The 19793-nt window shown below is 38.9% G+C and overlaps 1 protein-coding gene across 1 annotated transcript in view; it reads left to right on the top strand.

Moving 5' to 3' along the window:
• LOC142492267 (cadherin-23-like) overlaps positions 1-19793 on the top strand; it is a 190680-nt gene that overhangs the window by 64661 nt on the left and 106226 nt on the right. The window contains exons 12-26 of the mRNA XM_075594937.1: positions 448-576; positions 771-926; positions 2541-2721; positions 3301-3425; positions 4612-5550; positions 7825-7953; positions 8510-8665; positions 9039-9219; positions 9568-9701; positions 11603-12544; positions 14118-14240; positions 14751-15008; positions 17069-17167; positions 17635-17807; positions 19082-19230. Coding sequence (XP_075451052.1) covers positions 448-576; positions 771-926; positions 2541-2721; positions 3301-3425; positions 4612-5550; positions 7825-7953; positions 8510-8665; positions 9039-9219; positions 9568-9701; positions 11603-12544; positions 14118-14240; positions 14751-15008; positions 17069-17167; positions 17635-17807; positions 19082-19230 — 3874 coding nt within the window. The remainder of the gene's footprint in view (positions 1-447; positions 577-770; positions 927-2540; positions 2722-3300; positions 3426-4611; positions 5551-7824; positions 7954-8509; positions 8666-9038; positions 9220-9567; positions 9702-11602; positions 12545-14117; positions 14241-14750; positions 15009-17068; positions 17168-17634; positions 17808-19081; positions 19231-19793) is intronic.

Genomic DNA, 19793 nt, shown 5'->3' with positions numbered 1-19793 from the left:
GAATTCCATGAGTTTAACACAGATGTAAAACAAACAACGTAATAATCCGAGGCAGATGATGTGGGAAAGGAATGGCAGAGAGAATGGAATCCATCCATTGCACCATTTGTCACGACGTCACCACTGTGAGCATACAATAAATGCCTTCCTTGTCTACATCTCCAGTCTTAGATTGTTATCTTGGTTTTCTACATCTATGTTAAAATCATGGAATCTCTGTAAATCAGTATTCCTGACCTGAGGAAGAGAGAGAACTCTCAAAAGCTTTTACAGTATTATAATAGCTATAGTTAGCCCAACTAAAAAAAAATGTATCACCTAATACTGAAGTACTCACTTACTCTGCAGTATCGCAACTGGACTAACACGGCTATTTCTACTTAATTCATACCGGATAAAAGAAATCCAAATCCCATACGTTTCTAACATACTTTTTATTCTTCTAAGGGGGGATTTAATGGACATTTTACAATCGTTCTGGAAGGATCTCCTTTCCAGATTAGTGATTTGGGGATAATCACAGTGAAAAACGACTCAGTATTAGACCGAGAGAGGACCAAAAGTATTAATTTTCAGGTATGGATATGTTCTCTATACAAATATGACTACATTACTGCTACTTGGTAGATCCTATGCAGTAATATGATGCATATTATCTGGGTTCTTCATATTCTAAATTGTACACAATGGCTGAAGTACATTGTTGCCCCTCTCTATGTACCTTTCTATACTGTATTTTTCTGCTAAATTTGATCTGTTTATATTTTTAGGTGAAAGCTACTGATAAATTACCACCTCATTTTGAGACTCTGACGACAGTAAATATAACACTTCTAGATCAAAATGACAACAGTCCAGTGTTTGATAGAATTCCATACGTGGGACATATCTTCTCTAACATGACTGTAGGGATGACAGTAATCAAGGTAATGAAGCTAAAGTGTGTCAACAGTTTACATTAATATTATTACCTATTTATAATGTGCGAACATATCTCACAGCACCGTACAATGGGAATGAAAGGCCATAACAAGCACATCAAAGAAATTAACATCAATGTACGCACAATAACACAATAGGTCAGGTTCATCACAATACTTCTGATTCATATATCGATACCGTTAACAATGGACAACTCAATGGCGGTTTTTCACAGTTCCTTGTAATTCACATTTATTTATAACAACATTTATATAGAACCCTTATCCAGGGCACTGCACATTAGTTGGTAAAACAGTGGTAGGGTTACTTATGGAACATTTAATGCATTTTATCATAGAGTAATTATTAAGATGTCTTTGTGGTAGGCAGGCATGGGAACATTATGGTTGGTCTATGGGTTAGGTGCATTTAGAGCTTACTTGGTTGATGGGCAGGGGTTGGGGACAGGTCTCTGGATTTAGTCTTGTCGGTCGGCATGGTGATGGGTATGACAGTGGGGATAGTGGAGGCAATTGGATCGGTGAGGTGGGTGACTTTGGAGGGTTTTGCAGAGACTTTAGGAAGGTTGAAGGGGTGAGGGTAGGGGACATTATGCGCCTTGGGGAGGGAGGGAATGGGATAGAAGGAGGTTAATGGGGGATCATGAAATGCGATGGAGAAAAGATGAGTTTTGAGTTGGCTTCTGAAGATATTTAGGGAGAGAGCAGATTGGTGAGAATGCTTGTTCCAATGAAGGTGGTGAGTAAGGCAAATGATTGAAATCGAGAGGAGACACAGGGGGCTGATAGGGGTGAGTGAGGGTCTTGACAGTCGGGAGGGAAGAGTATGGGAAGGGCTGTAGCAAGAGGTTAGTACTGCAAGGTAAGGGGGGCAAGACCATGGAGAGATTTGTAGACCAGGGTGGGGAATCTGAAGAGGGAACATTGTTGGATGGGTTGCCAGTATAGTTGGGAGAGGAGAGGGGTGGTGTGGGCAGAACGGGGGAGATTAAGAAGTGTACGGGCTGCTGCATTTTCAATTTGTTGGAAGGGTATAGAGGAGTAGAGGGGGAGACTGAAGATTAGGGAGTTACAGTAGTCGAGTGAAGATGAAGGAGTGGATGAAAAGTTTTGCAGAGGAGAGGGAAATGAGTGGACACATTTTTCTTATGTTGTGTAGGTGGTAGTGACAAGTGGTAATGATGGAGCTGATGTGTTGGGTGAAGAAGAGGGAAGGTTCACATCTCCACTACTGGATATTCACGTGTTTAATGTAGACCGTACAGCCCATCACTTTTGAAAGTGGTTAGCTTAAAAACAAAATCAATAACGAAGGTAAAAGGTTGACCGGAAAACTCCTGCAGTTATGCAGATTTTAACATTGACCAACCATTATATTTTTAATTTAGCTCATATTGAATGGTTTATTATTTAGTAAACATGCGATAGGGTGCATGAGAACAGCAATCCATGTGAGTTACGCAAGCAATGGCTAATGTTTTTTGTACGCGTTCCTGTCATTTGTTTGAGTGTGTTTGCCCCTAGAAGGCAGCTTTACTGGGAAAGAGATACACCAAAAGCAAATATTATTTAAGTAAAACAATCATATTCATCACTTAGGTAATTGCTGATGATGCAGATGAAGGTACCAATGGTAATATATCATTCACGCTTGAAGGTGACATTGAACACAACTATTTTGATATAAATGAAATATCTGGAGAAATTAATTTAAAAGAAATTGTGTGTTTACCTCACAATCAACATGAGCGCTTTCACTTATCAGTAACAGCAACAGACGGTAAGAATTTTTTTCTACCAAATTACTATACATGGTATTAGAATCTTCTATACAGAAATATACAGAACACTGTAAAACAATTTAGTTTGGGATTCATAAAAATCATGATTGTGATGATCACACAGTTATTGTAAGCCTACTCTTTCAGATTGTAGCTCTTTAAAAAAAATTGTGAAAGGCATGCTGGAAAATACATGAGTCATGCAGCAATTTATATATGAATATAATAGCATTCCCACTTACTGTGGCTTTTTGAGGCATTGATGATGTTTGTGAATATTCTGTATACTTTCACTAATTTAAATATCAGTAAGGAAATGGCAAAGTTGAATTGTTATATGTATAGCTATATTTATTACATAATAACCACTGTGGTCATACATGCAGCCACGATCATGGGGAAAAAAGTCAGGCTACATCTGTATTTTTTACATATCTAGCTTCCACTCAAAAGCGTTGGGCTAAAGTATAAAGCACCAGAATTGACCCTTGGCATTTGGGATAAATAAAAAGAAAACTTGATATCGTTCTGCTCTTTTCTCTTTGGCTGTGCTGATGTTCAAACTGGTTTGTTTGTAGGGGGTTCCTGTTCAACAACAACATCAGTCCAGATCTTTGCACATGGGTATTCTAAGCCTCAGTTTGTTCAAAAAACATACACTTCTACAATAGAAGAGAAAGACAGCCCTGTGCTTGTAACCCAGGTAAGGGAAACTACAGTATATGTCAAGCAGCATGATGTTCTCCTTGTTTTCAATGCTATAATGTTTTCAATGCTATGCTCTCTATTAGGAAGAAGTTCTGAGAGTTTGGAACGACATACTGTAGAGCAGCTTAGCATCATTACCCCAAAACTCACAGGGCCCTTTAAATATGAGACTTTTTCAGCTTGGACATGATATAAGTTGGATTTTCATCTTTTTTCCTGATCATCTGCAGATATGCATCTAGTCCACATTATTACATGTTGTACTGTTTTTTTTTTTTTTCATAAGAAACCAGAACTGGTTAAATATGTCCATGGAGTCTCCCAAAATATTGCACAATGAAAAAAGCTTCCACTTGTTTTGAGCTTTTGTAACAATTACTCCCATTTAAAACTTGGTCTGGATGGACTTCTTCAACCAATAATATGTGGAGCAACCTAGCTGTGGCATGTACGGGTATAGCCCACCACATACACATGTTGTGCATATTTTCTGGGACCTAAAACATCTCCAAATGTAGCTTATACTGTAGCACTATAATACCATAATACTATAATACCATAACACAGTACCATAATTCCTACCGGAAAAAAAAAAATTACCTTTTTTTCATTTTGATTGCATCTTTCACCATGAAGCCCTTCAACAGTTTTCTGTGTTGGAGAAATTATGAAATAATAATAATTTTAGAGGTAATTGTCCAAAGTGGACACCACTGTGATTTAAACTGCTTTATTCCTCTGTCCTGATCGGTTTACCTTTGAAATTGCAGATGCATTTTCTTTTTTCATTTGCAGTGTGTACATGTTCCAAATTAGCCATAAGAAGTCAAATGAACTCTCTTGTATATTTGTTATTACAGTTAAGATTTTTGAACAAAATATAAAAAGCAATTAAATATATAGTATCAAATTGTATTTGACCAAAGCAAGCACAATTTCATTTGTTTGATGTTGTGATAAAACACCCTCTTTCATAAACTACAAAAATGCATTAAATGTTTACTTGTTGTTCGTATAATAAAGACAGTCACTAAAAATGTTGGATGTTGGATTATTGGGACAGTATCGCCCAGAAACTCCCATTGACTTCAATAAGAGTTTATGTGTGAAAGTGCCCCAACTGGCACTATTGCAGTTTAATGAATAACCCCCTTTGTATCTGACACTGTCTTTTTCCATAGGTACAATTTGTGCCTTTGAATCCAGCTTTTCCAGTTACATTGACCTTGCTGACTGAAGCTGCAACATTTTTAATTTTAAACAATGGCGCCATCTGGACAAAGGACAAATTAGACTATGAGACTCGCACGTCCTACATGATCCATGTCTCTTTAACAGATGGGAACACAACAGACTATGCTACAGTCTATGTTAATGTCACTGATATCAATGACAACAGCCCAGCGTTTCATGTTAATAACACAACCATTCACATCCTGGAAAATGTCGGTGTCATAAACGTTGTTGTGAATGTGACTGATGCTGATGATGGATTCAATGGGCTGATATCCTACAGTTCAGAAGGAGGGGATGGAAGGATAGATATTGACCCTGTCAAAGGGTCAATCTTCATTAAAAAGCCACTTGATAGAGAAGAGAAGGCACTGTATAACTTCACAGTTATTGCCAGGGACCAAGGCCACCCACCACTGTTTTCAGAAGTTACTTTTTCTATCATAGTTGATGATATGAATGATAACGCCCCAACCTTTCCTTTGAGTAAATATGAAGTCACAGTACCAGAGACTGAGACCATTGGTACAACGTTACTGACGGTATCAGCTATTGATATGGATTCTGGTATCAACACACTTCTGTCCTACAAAGTAATTAGTCAACAGCCTCACACAACATCTTTATTTGGTATAGATTCCGCCACAGGACAGATTTCTTTGCTGCAACAGCTGGATTATGAGACGGAAAAGTATGTTGAGATAGAAATCCAGGCTTCTGATGGAGGATCCCCCAGACTCAACAGCACAACTACTGTTGAAATACATGTGTTGGATGTCAATGATAATCCTCCTGAATTTAGTCAAAGTGTGTACAATGTCTCTGTTCAAGAGAATTTAGCTAATGGAGGTATTATTTGTGCACTCGGAGTTACTGATAAGGATGAGGTAAGTAGAATTTGTGCAAGGGGATTGACGTCTGCTTGATGTATTTCATTTTCTTTCTAATCGAAATGAAATCTTCATTACTGCGCCATGAAGCAGTAAAAAGTGTATTACTTTTATATGGTAGTTGTAATCTGACCAAGTATTTTAAGAAGTGTGCCTTTATTTTATTTTATTTACTAATTTATTGGGGGTATATTCAGACGAAAACATAAAAAAAAAGAGTTGGTATATACTGTAACTAGAATATCAAATGTTATTCTAAAAAATAAATTATTAAGTATGCCACGGAAAATCAGCAGAGAAGGAAATAGGTGGATTGAATGAGATAATGAAAGCCTAAATCTTTGAACTAGAAATGAGAAGCTACAGTTAGTTGGAAGAAGGGCAACACTGGAAGGAAAAACAATGAAAGAATATGTGGAACAAAATAAAGTATAAATGAGAAGATGCCCATGAACATGAGATAAAAGATAAAATGGTTATGGGTGAAATTTTCAGATATAATGTCGTGCAGAGATCTGGTAGCTGCATTGGTTCTCAAGAAGCTCACATATATTGAGAGCTCTTATAGTAATAAATGAGTATACACGACCATACAAGTCTCTTATTTAAAGCTGCAGTTCAAGCTGCGGTTTTAAAAATATATATATATATATATATTTTTAACATTCAATATGTGCATCAATACAATCTGCACACTGACAAGTGAATAGCTAAGCTGCAGATCGATCTGTTCTCCTGTAAGCGATCGCTTTGCTCAGGGTTATTTAATTATGGAATATGTAGTTCTGGAATATGATTGACTGGGCAGTTACTAGATACAATTGGTTCACTGCTAGAGAGAGGGCGGGCTCAAGAGCCAGAGCCTATCAGAAGGGGAAGGGGGCTGTCACTTTGAAAATGCTTCCTACATTAGAAACATTAAAAAATGTCTTTCAAACATTTTTTTACATTTTAAATGCTACAAATATTTTCTTATAGTACAGAACTGATTTATTAAAAAAGCACATATGTAGGATATTGCTTGAACTGCTGCTTTTTAACTAGATTGATTGTCAATAAAACGCAGACCGTGCTAGAGAAATATGAGCACATACTGTAGGTCTTTTTGTGGAATCTCCAGGCAATCTCCAGACGTACTACAGGGTTCCACAGAAGGTTGCAAACCATGGATGTAAGTAATCAGGTTAAAGCAGCATGTTACTGCAGGGTGCTTTCTCAAGGCAGAGGACATGGGAAAGCCCCACGCAGTGCGAAACAGTTGTTGGCCAGTGGAACTGCATCTCTATGTTTTCACTGGACTTATGAATGTATTAATCTCACCCCAGTCTGAGCAGTCTTGCATTTCATGTCTCCTTTTAATCACTCTCAATGTTTCCTGCTATTTTTAAGAGATACATATAAGGAAACAAAGCAGAATAATTTCTAAACACATACAGTACGAGTGCACCAGTGCTTTTTCTTTCCGTGTTTATGTGATAATGCCCTATAAATATGGAGAATGCTTTATTCTCATTTTTAAGTAAGACTGGCCACCAATGACATCTACTTAGGATCATGAACATAAGTGCTGATGCATTGGTTATTCTTACAACCTAGTGAGTCTGGGAGTCCGTGGAGAACTACCAGACTACCCCATGGTTTAAGCAGCTGTGTATTAAGGGAGACTGCCCACCAACAAGAAATACTGCCCTATGCTAGGGGTGACTGCCCACCAAAGGCTGAAATAGCCTTTCACTCTGTAAACTATCTTCCAATGAATAATATTCTTTTATGCTGAGAGACTACAGTACCTTTATCGTGAGTCATTTTGTCCACCTAAATACTACCTAAATATCACCTGCTACTCAATAAGACTGTCCTACAACAATAGAAACGATCCTTTGCTAATATCCTCCTCTTCTACATTGGGGCCCATTCTAAATATCTTGGCTTCACCTCAATCACACTTCCCCCAGTAAAAAAATAATAGTAGTGGATATCCTGTAGCAGTCAGTGTGCTTCTTGTAACTATGTATACATCAGCCTGTCATGGAGAAAAACAGCAAAACTAATGCTTTAAAACGTTTATTTCTGTGTACATTTCAATATTATTCATGGAAGTAGATGATATTATCTAACTTTCCCATTCACATAATTGTTTTGTCCTTCATTAGCATTTTAAGATGTTTGAAAGTATGACAAACTGAGCTACCTGATAATCCTTACATTCTAAAAACTGGAAAATGTATATTTTTTATATGTATATTATATATATATTTTTTTTTACACAAGCGTGGATTCAATGGAAAACTTGAAATAACTCCCAAGGACTCTCCTTTCCACATAAGTGACACTGGGTTAATCACTGTGACAAACTCTTCAGCATTAGACAGAGAACAAACCAAATGCTTCTTATTGCAGGTAAACACGTCACTTTTTTTTACATATATGATTGCATTGTATCTAACTTTCCCACTGTTCTTAAAGAAGCCATTTTGAATATGGTTCTATTATTCTTTTATTAAAGCACAGGTGGGAAGCAAGGGACCTGCGGAACTGAATCTCATAAATTTCAGCTCTGTGGGTCCCCTGCTTCCCAAGAAACATAACTCAGAAGGTGCCCCCACCCTCCCCCGCATGCTGTCCCCTCCAGGGTAAACATTATGGAGGTTTAAAACTCCCACGTTACACGGGCCAATAGGAAGCCGCAACGTCATCCATCGCAGCTTCCTATTGGCCTGCATGAGACAGGATCTTTAAACCTCCATGAGATCTTTAAACCTCCATGAGAGGGCACGCTTAAGCTCCAGAGACCCCCTGCTTTCCACCTAGGGAGAGAGAAAAAATGTTTTTTTTCCACGGAATGCAGCGTTAAACATCAGCATATTTAAGGGGGTTACTCCTTTATCTAACATGCGATACATTTTCCATTGAAATTGTTATTTCTGATTAACCTGAACTTCATAACCGTGTATAGGTGAGTGCTACTGAGAATGTACCACCTTATTTTGAGACTCAGGCTACAGTCAACATATCACTAGTGGATGAAAATGACAACAGTCCAGTGTTTGTAGGTACTCCATATGAAGGGCACATCTTCTCCAACATGACTACAGGGACGACAGTACTTAAGGTAATAATACTAAATAAGCTGAATGTCTTTATTATGTAGAAACGTTACATGTATACAGTACTTCTAGCACTATGTTTTTAGTTTAATGTGAATTAGGCTGCGCTTATAGTGCCAGCGACACGACGTCGCGGCAAAACAAATGCATTGCCGCCGTCGCGTGCACTAATAGTAAGCGCGACGACGCGACGGATTGGTCGCGATCGCTGGAAGTCATCTCTATTTGATTTTCCAGCAACCGTCGCGTCGCCGTCACTGGCACTATAAGAGTAGCCTTAGGGTGTCAGTATAGGAAACGCTGGGGATAGTGCGCTCAATCAGTTAATAGCTTTAATTTAAAGAACATATTTGTAAAACAATCTGTTCCATGTTGCAGGTGATTGCTGATGATGCTGATGAAGGTGCAAATGGAGATATACAATTTACACTTGAAGGAGGAAGGGAAAATGACTATTTTGAAATAAATAACGTCTCTGGAGTAATTATTTTGAAAAAAAAAGTATATTTTCCTCTCGATCGAATGAAGCACTTCAACTTATTGGTAACAGCAACAGATGGTGAGACCTATTCCGCATCCGTAGCAGTAGCATGTAGGATATACAAATAACAGCAACATCATTTTGATTGAAAGAATATTTATGGTCCATCCTTCTCCATTTATTATATAATTTTAGAGAAATGCAAGAGAAAAATTCCACATACTGTATGGCAGCCAATGACTAGAAAGACAAAGTCCATCGTCTCCAGTATGCATTGCAATAACGTCTTTAGGCTTTTAGACTTTAACTGCTTTGGTTGGGTGACACGCCTACATATATATATATATACTCAAATAATGGATATTATTAAAATTGTATTATTATTGACTGTTGGCTCTTTTAATCTTAAAACCCACTTACTTGCAGGTGGATATTCTCCAAGAATGACATCCGTCCTGGTACAGATCGTTAGACATGAGGGATCTAGACTTCAGTTCATCCATCATGCATACACTGCCTCTGTTGAAGAAGAGAAGGACAGTCCTGTTCTTGTAACAAAAGTAAGACCATAACTTTCAAGTACTGTAAATATATCCTGAAGCCATGGTTTTAATAGAGGAATAATGTTTGTCTTCAGAGAACCATGCAGTGAAAAGGTTAATACTTGTATTCAGAGAGATAGGAACAGTCACTGTAACACATCCTACGCATTAGAGACAATATCAACGTCAATTCCGCCTGTCCTGGAGAAAGCCCGGTCCTGTTAGCTTAGGTTTACTGATATGTACCAAGAAATGGCGGACATGCGCTACTACCATATGATAAATTAAAGTAAACTGCAGACATCCATACCTGCTGAAAAGAGGCAGTGCACCCCAGGAAAAGGGGCCCCAGAAAATATCAAAAAATGATATATTATAACAAGGTTACAGGCGGTAACACAGACAGATTAAAACCATAAAAACACAGAAAAATCACAGCGAAATTACCCACTGCTAATCCAAAATGAATACGAGATACAAGAAATCCCCTGCTGAAATCCCTCTCCTGGCTTCCGATTAAATCGCGTATCACACACTCAATTCTACTGCTCACTTTTAAAGCTTTACATTCTTCTGCTCCTCCTTACATCTCAGCCCTAATTTCTCGCTATGCACCATCACGACTCTTGCGTTCTGCTCAAGGATGTCTTCTTTCTACCCCCTTTGTATCTAAAGCCCTCTCCCGCCTTAAACCTTTCTCACTTTCTGCCCCACACCTCTGGAATGCCCTTCCCCTCAATACCCGACTAGCCCCCTCGCTATCCACCTTTAAGACCCACCTTAAGACACATCTGCTTAAAGAAGCATATGAGTAGCACTGGATAATCATGGACACATGACACAAAGCTTGGCCCCCTGCAGACGCACTTACTAGTATTCCCTCCTACTGTCTCTGTACGTTCTCCCTACCTACCAATTAGATTGTAAGCTCCTCGGAGCAGGGACTCCTTCCTTAATGTTACTTTTACAGTATGTCTGAAGCACTTATTCCCATGATCTGTTATTTATATTTGTTATTTATATGACATGTATTACTACTGTGAAGCGCTATGTACATTTTATGGTGCTATACAAATAAAGACATACATACATACAAATAATGTCAGAAAGCCATAGATCCTGAGGGGTACGTGTACTGCCCCCTCCGTTAGGGTGAATGACTGTACCTAGGTTTGGATGCCTGTTTGGGAGATTCTAAGACCCCTTTCCTTGGGCTCCTGTTTTTGTTTACTGATACAGTATTTGTCTTCATCTATTATGGCCACAAGCTGGCCCCGTAGTAAGATTAATTTGACACAACAGTCATTTATACTTGTACAAACAAAGCTACGATATGACAAGAACATCTGTCTGACATTTTAGTTTTTATCTAGTTTCATGTATGTTATGATGTACTGTATTGCATGTTTTTGCTTTGTGAATGTAATAGCTTTTGCATATGATAGGCATGACTCATAAAGAAGGAATACATAAAAAAAAAAACCCTGTGCTATTCCCTAGAATAAGAAAGCATTTTCTTTACTATTTAATGACACATATAACAACTGCTACTGTGTTGCTGAGCAATCAATCTTGGCCCAGTTATGTGTTAACATGCTATATTGGGTCTGTAGTACATTATAACCAACAAAACATGCAAAGTGAAATCCTTAAATTTGTTCCCACTGCAAATGTATGAAACTTCTCAACTCTGACACTGATATACTAAGTTGAGGTGTGCACATCTGGCCCAGTTCAGAAAACTTTAATAGTGCAAAGTGCGAGCTATCCCTAATCCTTTTTACTTTTTTTTTGTAAAATGCCCCAAATGTTATTGTGTCAAATTGCATTCTGTTTTTGGCTGATTTTATAGGCTCCTTAAGGAAAACATGGCCACCAATTTTCAGAATAAAACAATTACTATGTACATGTTCCAACAGGTGGAATTTGTGCCTTTGAATCCAGCTGTTCCAGTTACACTGACCTTACTCACTGAAGCTGCAACATTTTCTATTTACAACAATGGAGCCATCTGGACAAAGGACAAACTAGACTATGAGACTTGCACGTCCTACATGATCCATGTCTCATTAACAGATGGGAACACAACTGACAATGCTACAGTCTATGTTAATGTTACTGATATCAATGACAACAGCCCAGCGTTTCATGTTAATAACACAACCATTCACGTTCTGGAAAATGTCGGAGTCATAAACGTAGTTGTGAATGTGACTGATGCTGATGACAAATTCAGTGGGCTGATATCCTACGGTTCAGAAGGAGGGGATGGAAAAATAGATATTGACCCTGTCAAAGGGTCAATCTTCCTTGAAAAAACTCTTGATAGAGAAGAGAAGGCACTGTATAACTTCACAGTTATTGCCAGGGACCAAGGCCAACCACCCCTGTTTTCAGAAGTTACTTTTACTATCATAGTTGATGATATGAATGATAACGCCCCAACATTTCCTTTGAGTAAATATGAAGTCACAGTACCAGAGAATGAGACCATTGGCACAGTGTTACTGACGGTATCAGCTATTGATATGGATTCTGGGACCAATGCTCTCATAACCTACACTGTCACTAATCAGCAACCTCCTACAGCAACTGTTGTATTTCGGATAGATTCCTCCACTGGGGAAATTACTTTGCTCCAACAGCTGGATTCTGAGACTGGAAAGTATTTTGAGATAGAAGTCCAGGCTTCTGATGGAGGATCCCCCAGTCTCAATTGCACAGCTACTATTGGAATATATGTGCTGGATGTCAACGATAATCCTCCTGAATTTAATCAAACTGTATACAACATCTCTGTTGAAGAGAATTTACCAACCGGTGGCATTATTTGTGTTCTCAATGTGACTGATCGGGATGAAGTAAGTAGAATTTATTTGTAAATACTGTATTATGTGCTGAAAAGCCGTACGAATTCAAATGAATGACACAAAACTTCTGTCCGGAAACATTCAAATGCAAAGAGTGTAATTTGTTGTTTTCTCTAATTCTCTCCAATTTATATGGAAGAAGTTGCATTCCGGTGGAATGATTTTACAATTATATGTACAGTACTGGCTTACTTTATTAAATATCTTGCATACATTAGGAACGCACTCTTGTTCTTAGCTTTTCAATGTGATATAAGTATAAGTAATTATATGTTTATAAATGATTTATTTTTACGTGTGGCAGAACCCAACAAAGCAGATTGGAAGCATGTCACATATCCAGATCATGCAAAAGGAAGTTTTAAAAATATATATGTTTAGCTTAATGTTCATATTTGGAGGGGGAGGGGTGGAGGGGTTTCATGGATTCCCTGTGCTGCATTTTAATGAAAAAGTGTGATGTATTGGATGGCTGCATTCAGACTTTACTGCTAAACCTTTCTATTTGAATATATAAATATATATGCACAGTGCTGTAAAAAAAAAAAAGGTGCCAGTACTCATGGCCACAGACCCAGGACTAGATAGTCCACTGAGTCTCCCCATCCCCACCAGTGTCAGTGGCCTTGTGAGACCCCCTTCTATCTCTCACATCCCCATCTCTCCCCCAATCCACACCGCCACCTCTCTCTCTCCCCCATCCCACCCCACAACGCCCCTACAGCACAATATCCCTCAATTCCCCACTCTACAGCACAGCACCCACTAATCCCCCCTCCCCTACAGTACAATATCCCACAATTCCCCACTCTACAGCACAGCACCCACTAATCCCCCCTCCCCTACAGTACAATATCCCACAATTCCCCACTCTACAGCACAGCACCCACTAATCCCCCCTCCCCTACAGTACAATATCCCACAATTCCCCACTCTACAGCACAGCACCCACTAATCCCCCCTCCCCTACAGTACAATATCCCACAATTCCCCACTCTACAGCACAGCACCCACTAATCCCCCCTCCCCTACAGTACAATATCCCACAATTCCCCACTCTACAGCACAGCACCCACTAATCCCCCCTCCCCTACAGTACAATACCCCAAGGCTCCGTTCCCTACAGTACAATACCCCCTCCCCTGCACATGCATCATATACATTCACACACACACACACACACACACACACACACACACACACACACACACACACACACACACACACACACACACACACACACACACACACACACACACACACACACACACACACACACACACACACACCATACATGGATCTTATAACAAACCATACGTGTATCAAATATACTCTCATACAAATATACTCCTGCCACTAGCAGCACACTGGTACTGGTAACTTTGACTATTTGCAATCTGCTATTATTCCCCCAAAAAGGGAGTACAGGAGGAATGTAACTGATACTATGACATAGCAGCTACATAAATGACCTGTGTTACCTGATGACTATGTTTTAGAAAGGGATTGCATTTAGATAGTGACAAATACAGACTACATATATAAATGTATTTATTCTTCAAAGGGAGGATTGTCCAATGGTTATTTTAGAACGAATGACACTATGTTCAGTGTTGACGGACTCGGGGGGATGTATTTGGTAAATGGAGAACTGGACAGAGAATCAACGCCCGAAATAGTTGTGAGGGTAAGTTATTAATATTGTTCTATATGGCTGCAGCAATATTCATTATCATTTTTTCTTATATAGTGCTGATATTGTACGTAACACTATGCATAGAATGAGTGCCGACCCCGTACATGGAGATTCAGTGACTTCAAAGGAAGTGACAGAGCCATTCTGCTCCTGCTTCAGCAGTATTCATTGTTTAGTTTCTATCTTAACCCTTTTGCCTCCAGAGGTGCTTCTGTATTACAAGAGGGAACTGCAACCTCCCCATGCATTTAGAGACAGAAGCATTTGTATATTGAATGTAGGAGGTTGGTTAATGGTAATGGAGTTCTTAGCACATTTACTGCTGCTGTTTGGCATCACCCCCTATGCCAGAACCCATGCTGACCAGGACTTGCAGTCACAAGAAATAACAAGACTGTTCCCGCAATACCTAGGCAATTCTATTTCAATAATAGCTACATATTCAAAATACACTAGTGCATTATAATTAAAATGCTCAAATAATGGTGTCCTTTCTTGCAGGTCTGGGCATTTGACGCGCACTCAAATGGGCTGAACTCCAGTGCATTAGTTGTCTTAAAACTCATTGACGACAATGACAATAATCCAGAGTTTCACAACCGGCCAGTCGTTTTCACTATACCCGAAGGAGATTATAGCAGCTCCCCACCTGTGCCATTCGGAGAAATCAATGCCACTGATTTGGATGAGGGATTAAATGGACAAATAACATTCCACTCATCCTCGATAGATGGAGACAACAGCTTCATCATACAGCAAGTAAGACATGAAGGGTCCATACATGAATTTAAATCCCGTAAAAATAGTCCAACAATTATTTACATCGTCAGTGCAACAATAATAATGGTACATTTCTGTTACTATGAACGCAGTACAGGCGTACCCTGTTTTAAGGATACTCACTTTAAGTACACGCGAGTAAAGACATATTTTCAATAGCCCCATACTCCTGTGTTCGTACGCTCGCTTCGCGAGTATGGACACTTATTCTGCCCTACAGACCGCCATAGTAGTGACGCGCTGATTCCCCTCGCCCAATAGGCAAACGGCAGCTCGCGCATGCGCCTGTCAGCACGTCCTGAACAGCAATATCGGCTCCCTACCTGTACTGAAGCATCGATAAGTGGGGAAAATGGAGAGCTTCACTTTAAGAACATTTTCTATTTACATATATGCTCTGGACCCATTGCGTACGTTAATGTGGGGTATGCCTGTACCTCATATCTCTATAGTGTCAAATGATGAAATCCTCCACTTATTTACAAGGAGCAAAAATATTTCAATAGTTACAAATAAATGCACTGCATTCTTTGGCACTCCGAGGCAAAACATTTAGCTGAAATTATGAATGCATTACGTCAAACACATTTTTAGTCTCATTGTGTACTGTTCCTAATTAGTTTGTGGCTCCACGGTGATTGTGTTCTTTTCCTTAAATTATGTTTTTATTTGCCTTATTAATTGTTATATTGCATGCAAATTAACTGTGTGATATACCTTCACAGGAAAATAAGTAACATGTGTGTAAACTCTGAGTGCCAAAAGGAATATGTTGGATACCATATCAATTAGTAAAAGTAAAGCATATGATAGAAATGTTACATTTTAATCAACATTTTTGTCAGATGTGCATAAGATTTGACAAATTCATCTACAGACTCCTCTGCCAGGGAATCAATAACATTTCTACTGAAATAGTCTTATGGAGCATTTGGTGTTTTGCTTTCTGCTTCAGTGAGCTGCTTGAGAAATAGTAAACTTTAGTGGTGTTTTTGTAGGCAAAAAAGGCACTGAAACACTAACAAACAAAAAAAACAACCTCAGTTATATCCAACTACAAGAAGTAATCCAGGTTTAAGTAAAGAAATGTGATAGAAAAGCATGTCAATCCTCTCAGTGAATATTACAATAAATGTCGTAATCATTTCATAACATTTTATTATTATTATAATTATTAATAATAAGTATTTCATGTTCTGTAAGGTGCACATTTGTGAGCTAGAAGCATGGACTTTAAGGTCATTTTTTGTTTCATTTATCTCTGTGTGTCACCTTGGAGTTACTGTTTGTTGAAGATGACATTACAAGGCCAACCGCATTGCAATATGCAAAAGCCATGGATAGGAAAGTATTTACGGAACAGCAGGCGCTAAGAAGAAAGCGCAAAGAAGCCCGTATAAAAGAAGCATTTACAGTATTGTATTTTTGGGAATCATTTAAGAAATGAAATAATACGAAATAAGAACTCTTAGCAAAGGCTCAAGATAAATGAAGCCTCTGCTCTATTGTTAATTTAAGGGATTTTTCATGGCTATCATGGACTAGGAACAGGTAAAAGATAAGGCAGTGCACTGCCTTATCTTTTACCTGTTCCTGCTACTACCTGGGAGACTGCACGCCTAAGAACACACCTGTGGTTGGACACTCCAGGAGAATATAAGTGAGTGATACTTATGGGTCGCTGTACCCTTCATTTCTCCTTTATTATGGGACTCTGGTCTGTACTATTCATATATGGTGCCGCTGGCATTAGGTACTAGTCCCCTAACAATATTAGGGCTATGCTATGATACATGTTTATATGGAAGGAGTTTATACCAACTGCAGTTCTTTATTACAAAACAGGGCTTGTTTTTTCTGATGTGCTGGCTTTCTATATACTATCATGGACTAGGAATTTAACATATATTATTTTAACTACCAAAATGATGTGTTCATAGCATGTATTTTAGTCCTTCACTACAGGATGGTTTAGATTTGTTACATTGTTTGCATTAATTTCCCTATATCATTGTAACCAGCTCTTATTTTTCCTGCAGAATGGGATGATTCTCGCTCATGGGCTCCTGGACAGAGAGGCCAAAAACCGATACACACGGGCAGTAACGGCCTCAGATAATGGAACGCCACCAAGGAAGGTACTGGAGAGTATGAGAACAATATGTAGGATGGAAGCATTTTTTCAGATAAAGAATATTGCTAGTACTGGAGGGTGTGCATTGAATCTGGAGGGGGATAGGCTCAGGTAAAATGTGGCATAGTATTTCCTCGCTTAAAGGGTAATGGATGCATTGAACAGCCTCCCAGAAGAGGTAGCAGACCTAATACAGCAAATTAATTAATAACTGCTTGTGATAGGCAAACATATATAACGTAAACCTAGAAATAAGCACAAATATCAAATTGTGGTATAAGGCATTAGAGCAGGAGGGAAAATGGCAAGACTAGGTGAGCTAAGTCGTTTTTATTTACCAACAATTATGTTTCTGTGTAAAATACTAACCATGGAATATGAATGATTTATCCATATATTTACTGAATTATTCACGGTATAATGAAGTTGTACCCTTTCTTATGACGAATGTATTTATTTTATTTTGATTAGAATTTTGCAGATGTCACGATTGTCATACTGGATGTGAACGATAATGCCCCGGCTTTCACTGAACATGAATACTTAGCAAATATTATTCTAGCCAACGTGAGAGAAGGAGACCCTGTCCTTACAGTCTCTGCTACAGATCCGGACACAGGAAATAATTCCCTTATTTCTTACAGGTAAATTTCTATCACCTTCTAGTCTTAAATAAAAAGAAAAACACTACAAACGCGTGTGATGATCTCTACATCTGCTCTGTGCACTGCCAATGTACTTTAACCTTTTGCTTTAACTTCATATTAGAAGCTTCTATTCAGTCTGTTTTTATTTTTTAATACTTGTTGCCATGTTATATTTTTGTTACGACAATGTCCATCATCTCCCCTTTGTACTGCTCAGTAAAATAAAACTCAGATGAACATTATTCCCTGAGGTTTAAAGCATATCCTCAAAGCTAGTTATAATATATGTAATATCCATGGACGTTGTACATCTCACTAGCATGGGCGTAACGTCACGTTATTGTAACATAATGTTGCGTTATCTGCGAACAATGCAACGTTTAGGACAGATGTAGCTAACCTTACCATCTCCGGTGCTGCTGCCTCCCATGGTCGGTGACCGCAGTGGTTATGGCATCGGAGGATTACCGCGGTGGGGGTCCCGTTTGGAAGCATTGACCCCCGCAGTGTGATCGCGGCAGACACCGTCTCTGTCGCCACGTACTTTTGCTTGGTTGAACATGACGATGGAGAAAGTGAGTCTTGCTACTTCTGTATGTCGTGGCCTTACTCCGATCCAGAAAGAGGTGTTTTATTCAAGTTGAGAAACAGCGGAGAAAAAACGAAAATAATGTTCTATTAGTTCAATCGTGCCTATTCTGTAAACACCTTATTTCAGGGTGTGGATGGGAGTAACGGCAAGTTTCGGTATCATCTAACTAACGTACGGTCAGTCCTTGACCTAACCTTGACGCACTTTTGTGGATGTGCGCTGTTATTGCAATGCCTTATTTGCAGAACATTTGCACGTAATTATAACTAATTGACGTTTTAGTTAACGCAATGCTCTTTACGGGAGAAAATACGAATTAACGTTGTGTTATTAGCCTTTAAAGATACGCGGATAGATTTAAATTGCCAAACTGTGGCACCTGTCTATTTGGTCTGTGAGCAGTCACACTTTTACCTTTTCTTTCTAATATAACTACTGTTACCCTAATAAATAAATGCCTTAGCTTTATTGAGTAGGGTTCACCATACAGTATATATTATTCCTTGTACAACAATGAAAGCGCAAGAGGAGAAAGTCCTATCTGTTTGTATACTGTATATGTCAATTCGGTAGTCAGGTGATCAATCTGTCTTCATAGAAGAAAGCGGATCATGAGATAAAGATTAAATGTATACACGAAGGAGGTTCTAACAGCTCCACACACCTATTTTATTCTCAGCTTCCCCCACCACTACGACGGCTTCACCATTAATGGATCAAATGGGCAAATATCTCTTTCTCGTAACTTATCTGATGTTACTGAGGAAACAGGGTTTGCATTGGTAGTGATTGCTTCGGATGATGGAGTTCCAGCCTTGTCATCCAGTGGTAAGTGATTTCCCAAGAAGAAGTCAATTTCTGGAACATAGAGGTATTGTGTTTAATTAAAGGGAGAAGAATAGGATTCTCTCATTGTCTAACATACGTGTAATGTTACAAGTGTTAAACATATACAGTAAAACTACCAAAGTATATCCTTGTTATGATTAAAATAGCATCTACAATCAAATTGACTAAAACACTACAGTAGTTACAAGCTACAATTGAAAGCAATTGTGAATATTCTCTACTATTTTTATCATAATTATTGTTAGTGGGTTATGTATTAAATCTGGGCACTGTCACATGAAAATTCCCATAGATTTTTCATGAAATTGCTCATATACACTTTCTAGAATTTGAAACCTGAGGCCTCGTTCAGGGTGCCAGAGGCAGGAGTTGGAGGGCGCGCGTTCGCGTGTGCGAGCGGCAGTCTGCTGGGCGATGTGTGCACATCCTCCCCAGCAGACTTTTTCAAGAGTTGACGAGGCGGGGAGGGGGCGGGGCTACAGTCAGCAGCTTAGGGATCGAAGCTGCTGTCTTGAAATCGTTCTCAAGAAGGATTTCATTGG

This window comes from Ascaphus truei, chromosome 4 (genome assembly GCF_040206685.1).
Source record: "Ascaphus truei isolate aAscTru1 chromosome 4, aAscTru1.hap1, whole genome shotgun sequence".
Classification (NCBI taxonomy): Eukaryota; Metazoa; Chordata; class Amphibia; order Anura; family Ascaphidae; genus Ascaphus; species Ascaphus truei.
Note: the sequence above shows the minus strand (reverse complement) of the source record. Positions and strands in the feature narration are given on the sequence as shown.